The sequence below is a fragment of the Bradysia coprophila genome, unplaced genomic scaffold (genome assembly GCF_014529535.1).
Source record: "Bradysia coprophila strain Holo2 unplaced genomic scaffold, BU_Bcop_v1 contig_355, whole genome shotgun sequence".
Classification (NCBI taxonomy): Eukaryota; Metazoa; Arthropoda; class Insecta; order Diptera; family Sciaridae; genus Bradysia; species Bradysia coprophila.
In genome coordinates this window covers 22,511-33,024 of record NW_023503613.1, presented here as the reverse complement: position 1 = coordinate 33,024, position 10,514 = coordinate 22,511, and the positions used below count along the sequence as shown (strand labels likewise).

The 10,514-nt window shown below is 37.0% G+C and overlaps 2 protein-coding genes across 2 annotated transcripts; both read right to left on the bottom strand.

Moving 5' to 3' along the window:
• On the bottom strand, positions 1–1,263 carry LOC119081201 (DNA-directed RNA polymerases I, II, and III subunit RPABC1). The gene is made up of 4 exons (XM_037189921.1): positions 1,075–1,263; positions 650–738; positions 165–585; positions 1–103 (listed from the first exon to the last, which is right to left on the bottom strand). Exons 1-4 carry the CDS (start codon positions 1,129–1,131, stop codon positions 38–40), a joined length of 633 nt encoding a protein of 210 aa, XP_037045816.1. The 5' UTR covers positions 1,132–1,263; the 3' UTR covers positions 1–37.
• Positions 1,264–5,344: 4,081 nt separating this feature from the next.
• Positions 5,345–6,286, bottom strand: LOC119081199 (60S ribosomal protein L12-like). Its single transcript, XM_037189915.1, has 4 exons — positions 6,115–6,286; positions 5,933–6,006; positions 5,659–5,839; positions 5,345–5,589 (listed from the first exon to the last, which is right to left on the bottom strand). Exons 1-4 carry the CDS (start codon positions 6,149–6,151, stop codon positions 5,384–5,386), a joined length of 498 nt encoding a protein of 165 aa, XP_037045810.1. The 5' UTR covers positions 6,152–6,286; the 3' UTR covers positions 5,345–5,383.
• Between the last annotated feature and the right edge of the window lie 4,228 nt (positions 6,287–10,514).

The window sequence follows — 10,514 nt, the reverse complement described above, 5'->3', positions numbered from 1 at the left end:
TTTAATTCTCTAACTTTAGTATACAACATTGGAATATTCAGCAAACCAATCGATACGAAATGTATCTGCCAGCTGTTTCCGATGGCCGGATAATTTTGACAACCTAAAATCGAATCCAAATTGAATTGTTGCACATTTTACTGCCTAGTGACATTTCAACTTACTTGTCCTCTTTTCAATCCAAAGTATCTAGCCACCGGATCACCAGCTTGAATTCGCATGAGCATATTTTCCTTTAACTTATATCGTTGCAATAATTCCTGTTTCTCTTCGGGGGTCATAACAACATGCTCAGGTACCAATTCATGCTCCGTAATGTTGATCAGCAACTCAGATTCGAGGAATTGTTCTAAGATATATTTCGGTGCCATGTCCACCAAGGACTGTTTGGCCGATGGAGTCATACCGCCCTGAACAACGACAATTGCTCGATGGATGTTCTCTTCCTGCATACGGGTGCAGTATGTTTTGATAGTTTTGATGCCGATTTTCGGTTCGTCGGGAAAGAAAACAAACATTTGATCTGTTGGATCGTCATTGTGTGCAACCAGTACGATTAAATCGGAACGAGCAGGACGTTTTTCGCTGAAAATTTGACAAACAGGTTTGAAGTTTTGTTGACTAAAAGGGATGATAAAAACAGATGTACCTGGGCTTGTCACCAAATTGTTCTTTGAACTGTTCCAATGTTTGATCCAATTCATCTTGCGTTACGAGATAACCTCTGTCATGACTCAACTGAAATGAAACGTAAAAATGGTTCAGATCGAGCGAATCAATGCAATTAAAAATATTTTGGAGATTCGTAAAGAAATGCTGCTGGTACTGATACTGATACTGATAAGAAATTCTATGACTTTTGCAAGTTAGAATCGAGCCCCGTTCTATCTTCACTGTCCTATGGACTGTTTTATTAGGTGCCCCAAAACAGAAATTTGAGAAATTTACTGGTGTAAAACTACACCTACCCAATGTACCGAAGACTGAATTAACCGAAAATTAGTCAATTGAAATGCACAAAATGTCGAGGTAAACACAGGCTGAATGTTGTAATGAGTTTATAGGTTATGTTACCTGCATAACTGTTTTCCGAATTCTCCAGAGTTTATATGTTTCGGCTTCATCATCCATGGTGACTTAATTGAACGACTTTTGTTTGTGAAAATTTCAAATTTAATTGAAGTGGAGAAAACTTAAGAATATCAAAAAATCACGGAAATTGCTTGCTGCACCGCACTGTTGTTATGAATTTCACAATATGACAATCGACGCCATCAACGCCATCAACACGACTTTGACATTTTCACCGAATCGATGTGAACCATATGAACAGTAAATTGAAATCTTGGCGTTTTTCATTTAAATTTGTTGAGTATTTTTATAACTTCATGCACGTTGCATTTGCTGAGACCCAATGATTCACTTTAAATTCCACAGAAATAACACGACAACACCATCGCTTGAAATCCTTCTTTCAATTATAGTTTGAAACTGTCTTTGTAAACCAAGTTTTTCTTCAGTGAAAATAAAATTTTAGAATTTTAGAAATTTTAAAACCACTACTCCCAAACACAAGTCGGCGTCCCTGCTATAGATCATTTTCATTATACGGTACTTGTCAACGTAACCCCACTTAATTTTTCGTCAAGTAGTCCTTAACCTCAATAAATTGACGTTAACTGCGTTCAATTTACTGATTTTTACATGAAAATCGTTCGTTCAATTCATTCGATATTTTTCTGACGTTTACAAGGTCATGAAAATGATCTATCGATTCCGTTTCGTAGCTAAGACATCATTCTTGTACATACCCATGTTTTGCTGGAAACAACCTGCTAGGATAAAACAAACAATGGAGTTAGGCTGTTTAATTATTTTTTGTAGGAAACATTATTTTTAGCAAATAATTGATCTACGGTATGGCAAAATTATGAAGTTTTATATTTTTAATTTGTTTTTTTCTGATGTCGAAAATCTTTCAAATTTGAAAATGGCTATACCTGTCATCTTCTCTCTCTTTTCTTCTCACGTAATTTTAGTGGATTCTCTCACGAAAAAGACTTTTTTCAGTTGTGCAGCAGTTGTGTATAAAAAACATCAAAATGAAAAATGTACTGAAATAGTATGTTACATCCGCTTCGCGTCGCTCCATCCCTGGACGTTTTCACCACCTGGGTCTAAAACACACCTTTTTGATCCGTGGTTTGTATACTATTTTTCTTCCTGGAGTACCAAAGTCACATTCCGAACAAAACATAACAACAAAACTGAACAACATACCGGTGCAAAAGCATTCCATATTAATGCCGAAAGTAATCCGTATGAATGCCTAAAGAAGTCCGTTCCGTGTGCATGTATTCTCAAAAATGTCGAAAAATAAGCAATCTGTAGGAATGCCGAAAGACATCCGAATGAATGCCGAAAGCAGTCCGAATGAATGCTGAAAGCAATCCTTATGAATGCATTGTCACAAAACACTAAAAACATTACATTCGCGTACATACAACAACTTGACACATTTGGGAAAGAATAAAGATAGGATCGAAAATGACATAAGCGGGAATGAAAATTGAGAGAAAATAGTAGGGGAGAATGTTGCTCTTTCGGTACTAAATTTGGTGAGTGAATGTGACGGTTTTGGTACTACAGGAAGAAAACGCACTTTTCAAACTAACATATAAAACTTTTCGGGGCATATCGTAGAACAATTTTTTGTTAGTAATATAATTTTTCATGCTTCGGGGCCGAAAATGAGGGCAATTTTTCGAATTTTCTCGGGTTTCCGGCCCTCTGCATGAAAACTTACATGTGCACCTGTTTGGGACGGTTGATTTAAGGCACTTTCGCTTGTAAGCCTCACTTCGTTCGGCCTACAATCCGCGAAATTGCCTAAAATCAATCGTCCAAAACAGGTACACAAATGACTAATGAACGACTCGGGGTAAAAGTAAAAAAATTCAACCTGTGCGATTGAGGCCCTTGCCTTCGGCGCGGGCATCAACTCTCGCACACGGTTGAATTTTTTTACTTTCGCCCCTTGTCATTCAATGTACTATTGCATCGTTGCAAAATAACTTGCATCCATAACCTAACTCTATTACATACCATCTTACTACAATAACTTGTTGAGATCCTCCCAAATTTCAAGAAACCTGAAGATCAAAATTTTCAAAACGAATGTTCTTTCAGTGCTTCTGTACGGATGCGGAACGTGAAAGGTGATAACAGCGATAGAATGTCCGATTCAAGTGTTCGTAAACAACTGCTTATAAGACGTACACTGAAAATCTTCTGGCCGAAAGTCATATCGAACGACAATTTGTGAAGAATTACCAACGTAGAGAATACGGCAACGATGATTAGGAGGTGGAAGTGGAACTGGATGGGACACACTCTTCGACGACCCAGTGACGACATAGCTGCGCTAGACTGGTACGCAAAGTGAAACATAAAGGGAAGCCGTCCAAATATTACGGGATGGCTCAGTGGTTACGTACTAGCCTTCCACCAAAATGATCCGGGTTCGATTCCCGTGACAGACAAATTCCGCATGGAATTTTTCTAGCGATTATATCGCATTGGTAACGTCCTTAGTTCACTCAAGCTTCATAATTTGGGTAGTTGCGGTGTGATTGGTGGCTGCAACGATGTACACACTGAATGAATCGTATGACGTAACCAAAATACGATGAATTTATGTACATATGTCTAGCCTACATTAAGGCGAGATATCCATTTCGCACCTAACTTTCCTCAGAGAGTAATTACATACTTCGAGGCGTGGTTCGGAAGTCACGTAAAGCCGGTGGTCCAGACTGAACTTGTTATTGGCTGTAAAAGGCTGTTAGAACGGTCTCAAAACCAACAAATAAAATAAATAAATAAATTACGTGGAAAAGGACCATAATCGACGAAACCAAGGCCCAAGGGAAATACTGTAATGAAATCAAAGCCCCGGAAAAGAATCGAGTCCGCTGGAGATAATTTGTTGATGGTGTTGATGCCCTAAGCACCATAGCGGAGTAGGATGAAGAATTTAGTTTGGAACTCAGAACATGAACACTGATAATGAAAAGGACATTCGCACTGACGAGTTTAAATCTCTTCTGACGCTTTATCAAAAAATCATTGTAGTAATTCAAAGCGTGCGTTTGAACCACTACCTCTTCCCGACAGTTATCCTAACTCAGTTTTTGGAATTTAGGTCCAATATAAATCAAAATTGCTAAGGGAACCATGTAGGAAACAGCTCAGATTAACCTGGAAATTTTCTGATTTTCAGAACAGAAGATCTGATTTTAAGATCTGATCTGAATTCGAACTGAAATCTTAATTATCATCTGTCCCGAGCAGGGCGAGCAGGGCCTATTTTAAGGGAATTCAATCTAAAGTTACATATTGAAAAACGTGCGAATTTTGCTTTTGCTGTTGCTTTTGATCTTTTGTAAGCCAGCCAATTAATTTTAAATCATAAGAGCAGGTAAAACGGGAATTCAATTCTCTTAAAATAGGCTCTGATTCCGAGCCCTGGTATCATGGTATCAATTTTCAAACTTTCAACCGCCAGATACAACCTCTGAACAGATGAAGCTCGTAACAAGCACTGCAAAAACATTCATAAGTCCGATTTCGATAGTCTATTGGAAATCACAAATGAAGCCCTGGTCCGGAACACTAAAACTAACATTCCAGCCATAGACGCAACACTGCATCAACAAAGACAGCATGTTGGTATTTAACGGCTGTCACCCCGTGTATTTAACGTAAATGATTTTTTTCCGAAATAATTTTGACAGGCTGTATGGAAATATTTCGTTGTATCCATAGAGGTAAGGTACCATATTGAACATTCATACGAAATTTCCTGTCAAGATTATCACGCTGCAAAGACACAATTATATGGAAAACTGTGATAAGACGTGAGACGTAGACTAAAGATGAAAAGGGATTGGTGAGTAAAATTCACACTCTGTAGTTTTGCTGAATACACTTTGTGGGGAATTGCAAATCAGTTAACCAAACTCCATCATCAATTTTCCGGTTACGCTATTATGATCCCTCCACGTTTACTGACTATGAAAAGTTAGTAACCGCTGACGCAAATAATATCAAATCGTTAAGCATTTAAAAGTTAAACTCTCAATGGAATGGCACAAAATGATTTTCAGGAAATACACTCGCCTTCCACAAAACTTGCAAACATTTGAAACAGATTTCCTGACACTAATTCCAACCCTGAATTGAACTGGACATAAAACACACACCGACCGGGCATAATCGTCCAAATACGAAAAATCATTGGACCTGGTTGCATCTTCCGACTTAATTAGAACACAATACGCAATGTATTTTATAAATTCTCGTTTTATTGGAACCGTCGCGCTTATTCTGAGGGCACTTCAACCGATCCATCGATTATATCATCAATGATATCATGTGGTGGACGTCCGTCTACGGTGCAGCCTACACTTTGTGCGGTTCCCAAAATTTCACGGACAGTACCGCTCAATTCACGAGCCATTGATCTTGGTCTCATTGTACGGGCAATGGAGAGGACATCATCGAATGTAATGTTGCCATTGTGTTTGACTGAAAACAAAATTCGAAGATGTGAGAACAATGCCGCAAGTAAACAATGAACAATCTTGAGGTACTTACTGTTCTTGACCTTCTTTCGGTCTCGGGGAGCTTCCTTCAAAGCTTTAATGATTAGGGAAGCAGCTGACGGAACCACTGAAATGGTTGCTTGTCTGTTTTGAATGGTCAAACAAACGGTGATCTTAAGGCCTTTCCAGTCACCAGTCGCTTTGGCAATATCGTCACCAACTTTCTTTGGGGACTGTTTAAAGTAAAACAAAAACGATGTAAGCATGACAACAAGATCCACTTAACCATTCCGGTTTGTGTATCAATACAACAATGTTCAACTTACCAGACCCAATGGACCGATTTTTGGGGCCAACGATGATGTAGCACCTACTTCACCACCGACACATCTGAGGTACACTGAAATACAGAAATTTAATTAATTTTTGTATGAAATGTCCAACAGCATATACACACAACCTGAGACGCAAACAAAAACGAAAATAAAACAATATTTCACGTGCTTACCATTCTTCACTTCAGTCGGATCGAATTTTGGTGGCATTTTAGATTAGTTTAGGATCGTTCCTAGTACAATTTAAACCTCGATGGTGTTGATTTATTGAGATTTTGTGAATCCACAAAAATTTCTGCTTCTCAATGACAGAACTGTGGAGGTAAAAGAAAGAGAGATGTCAACGGGTCTTCCGGTTGTCAAGTTTTCTTTTTTTGTTTTGTTGTGACATTGGTTGAGGCGATATGTGACCATATGAGTACTGGTGTAGGAAAACCAAATGAGTGAGATTAATGAAAGTAATTTGTCGCACTTTAATTTGAAAGTTTTAAGCTGGTGTGTCTTACCATAGTAAATGTAAAGTTGATTTTACAGTCGTCCGTTTTGCTTCCGTCTAGCGCTTCGTTTACATGACGTTTCCACAGTTTAAATGACTTTTGCATTGTTTTAATTCGAACATCCAAGTACATGGTTGGAAAACGGAGGCAGCACGACTGGAAAACGGACAACTGTGAATTCAACTTAACGGCAACTATTTTCTGCGATATTAAAATGTATTGCAGCACGATTATTAAAATGACATTAAACAACCCAGCAATCCCCGAACTTATATCAACTTCAACAGCACTACACTATATATAAATATTAGTACGAGCGGTGCTTTTTTAAGGAATCCTCACATTCTTTTGTTCAGGAGGCTCGTAATTGAAACATAATTTGTTATGGTAATGATTCATTACTAATGAAGACGTCATCTTTTGGTACTAAGGCTCATAAATTCATAAAATCATTGAGTATCAACCGAAGGTCAACCATCGCAATTAACTAATAGTTCCGTTTAAAGGTGCCCAAGCCCAAGGTTCTGAAAGAACCAGGTTAAGAAAACTCTGAGTTGATCACGAAGGCGGTGACACACAAATTGAGTTCAGCGGCTATGAAGTTTATATGAAAAAGGCAACGTAACAAAAACAAAATTCCAAATTTTCCTAAAAAACATTTTCTTCAAGTTGATTTCACACAAAATCTGTACTGAGTGCGTTTATCGAAGAACAGGTTAAGACACTTACGAAGGCGGGTGAAACACAAATCTTGACAATTCAGACGTGTATATTGTTTGAAAAGTCAACTTGAAAACAATTTTTTTTTTGTTAAGTTGAAATCGTCATATAAATTTTTCCAAACCTAGTTGGTACTACAGGAAAATTTTGATCACACCGCCTTCGTGATCAACTCGAAAGTGTCTTAACCTGTTCTTTAAGAACCTTGGGTGTCTTAACCTGTTTCTTCAGAACTTTGCCTAAACCGATTTGAACAAAATAGCACTGACGTCATATAACAAATGTCGAAAACTGAGCGTAAAAATCAATGAAAGTGGTAAGTTCCAGCTATCCACCCACATTACAAAATCTTTTTCATCTCTTTCACACGACAGCTTTTCATACATGGGCCTCTCGCTCTTCTGCTATCCTCATTACAATTTGTAGAATTTTCGAATATACTCTATAGGTATGGTCTAATGTTAAACTTTGTATGTAGCAGAGGAAATAGCGATTTCAATGAAAATCTCTGAATGGTGAGTATTTTTATATGAAATTAATATTTCCTCCGAAGGAGGAAACTTAAAAGTGGAAATTGGCAGCAAAATCACAGAAGTAACGAAAGAGAAACGGGCAACGAGCTACATTTTTCAACGGCTAGGAATCGCAATTCAACGAGGAAACGTTGCATCAATCTTGGGTACGCTTCCACCGTCTAAAAATTTAAACGAAATATTTTACTTGTAAAATAAAATGTCTAATTTTTTTATTAAAATAAAAGAAAAGTGGAAATAATGTGCATATTCAAAACTATTAAATTTTTATTTAAATTGTAAACTATAAATTAATTAGAAGATGTAAATGTGATTAGACTAATTCGTCCCAGTATACAAATAACTAATCATAATGTAAACATACACAAAACTATGTTGCTATATCACCGATTTTGCAAATGAATCTTCTCGTAATTACCTAAGTGCCCTTGTCCATTTCATTGAATTGCACATTCGTATTGAATCCCTCGTGACTCACTCACTATGCTATTATTAAAGAAATTTATTGTAATTTACGACCAATGATTTTGTCGGGATGCTCTTCTTTAAATATTTATACAAAGACTGGAGGTAGAGTTTATAGAAGCCATTCAAATTAAACCTCGATAATTATCCTTAAAGAAATCTGAATGAGTGCTAGTAAAACATACAGATTACATAGGGTGGATCGGTTTATATCAATTTCAAAATCCGTATCCAGTGCCATTCAATGAAAGTATAGATCTTTTCAGTTGGCGAAACTAATGACAGTATCTAGTTCTCTTTGAATATTTTTGTGCACTAACTGTACTAACTAATTGTAGCTAACCTCACAAAGGCGGAATATTTTTTATCTACCTAGGTGAAATAATAGCAGTGAAAAAGTGCTATTATTTCGCCGTCGGTAGATAAAATAGCGTATTCACCTCTGTCCAAATGTTTATTTAGACACTTTGGGTTATAACATTCGTCTTTGGCTCATGCAATAACTCCCCAAGTATCTAAATAAACATGTGGACAGAGGTGAATAATCTACTATTAAATTCCTGAGAAATCAACATCCAATTTTAACATTTTTTTAAACTATTTAGTGATTTTACTTTGCTTAACTTTAAATATAAACATTTCCTGGTTACATCAAATTGTTCAGCAAACTTTTTAGTCAGATTTTCCAGTTTATTTGTTTTCTTAAGACAGAATTCAAAAATTACCCCGTTTTGCGAAGTTTGCTGCGTTTAGTTACTTACTTACTTACTTAAGCGGGCAGTACAACCTACTATTGGTTTTGGCCTCTTCCAGCAATCTTCTCCAATCGGACCTATTCCGTGCCAACGTTCTCCAGTCGCTCACTCTTAGTACTTTCAGATCAGACTCAATTGCATCTTTCCATCTCGCTCTCGGTCTTCCGGGTCTGCGGCTTCCATCGGGATTTGTATTTAGCAGTTTCAGTGGTACACGCTGCGTTTAGTTAGAACACAAAATTGTGGTATGCGATTGCAACGACTGCCAGTGGTCAAACTTTTGATCCTAATGTTTAAATTTGTATGGAGCGGATAAAATTGTGATTTTATGTAAACAAACTCACATTTTAAAGAAAATCATTGAAAGGTGAGTATTTTTATATGAAATCGTTATTTCCTCCGGTTTGTTTGGACGGACCATACTTGGTTTGGTGCCATTCAGTTTCCTTTTTATTAAAATTATTTATCTGTGTAGAACGATAATCTCGAGCTTATCCCTCTAGGGAGTTTTTGTTTATCTCGATATATCTCTTCTCGACAAATAAAATATGATATGCACCTATTGCCAGACTGTTATTTTGACGTATAGGTATTATGGCCCACGGCTTCGGCTGGTGGCGGGACATTTCCACACCGTCAATATCGTCAGGAACGATACCATGAGACGATGCGGATGCGTTAAAAAAAATTAACTCCTAAGTTACCGACACTGTTCCGGCGCCCGGCTCGCATTGCGGCCCTCCGCTCCGTTCTGGGCAATGGGCCGGATCGCTCGGCGTGTTAAAACGCTTTTATGTTCAATCAAATTTCGTAAAAGGATTACTTCCCTATGGTTGGTATACTCAAAATTACCACAATCACAAGTTGAGTTGAGATTGAATTCTCAACTCAACTCAATCTCAAGAAAATTCTTGAGTTGAGCTAAGATATTCCACATTTTCCCCACACATTTTTGTTCAATTTTGTGTTTCGTCTTCAAAAGCCATCCAGAACGATAATATCGCCCAGGACGATATTATCGTCTAGAATTTTTATTTTAAATAAATTAAAAACGATATTATCATCCTGGACGATATTATCGTCTCAAATTAAAAAAATAAATAATTAAAGACGATATTATCGTCCCAAAATTTATCGCCCAGGACGATAATATCGTCCACAATAACGATAAAATTGTTCAGAAATAGAAAATAATGATAATATCGTCCAGCGGATATTTTCATCCAGGACGATATTATCGTCAAAAAAAACGATATTATCGTTTTTTGAACGATAGTATCGTTTTTTATACGATAGTATCGTCCAAAAAAACGATATTATCGTTTAAAAACAATAGTATCGTTTTTTTAAACGATAATATCGTCCAGAAAACGATAATATCGTCCTGAAAATATTTTAGAATTTATATTTTTTGACGATATTATCGTCCTGGATGAAAATTTTTGGGACGATAATATCGTCTTTTTGGACGAACGATAGTATCGTCTAAAAAACAATAATATCGTTTTTTAGACGATACTATCGTCTAGAAAACGATAATATCGTTCCTGACGATATTGACCGTGTAGTTATGTCGCCTCTACCTTCGGCTAGGGCAATAATG

Coding starts and splice junctions, on each gene's coding strand:
- LOC119081199 (XM_037189915.1), bottom strand. CDS start 6,151: ATGCCACCAAAATTCGATCCGACTGAAGTGAAGAATG. Junction 5,840..5,932: donor AAATCGGTCCATTGGGTCTG/GTAAGTTGAACA, acceptor TACTTTAAACAG/TCCCCAAAGAAAGTTGGTGA. Junction 5,590..5,658: donor CCGAAAGAAGGTCAAGAACA/GTAAGTACCTCA, acceptor TTTTGTTTTCAG/TCAAACACAATGGCAACATT.
- LOC119081201 (XM_037189921.1), bottom strand. CDS start 1,131: ATGGATGATGAAGCCGAAACATATAAACTCTGGAGAATTCGGAAAACA. Junction 586..649: donor CAATTTGGTGACAAGCCCAG/GTACATCTGTTT, acceptor TCAAATTTTCAG/CGAAAAACGTCCTGCTCGTT. Junction 104..164: donor TTGGATTGAAAAGAGGACAA/GTAAGTTGAAAT, acceptor ATTCGATTTTAG/GTTGTCAAAATTATCCGGCC.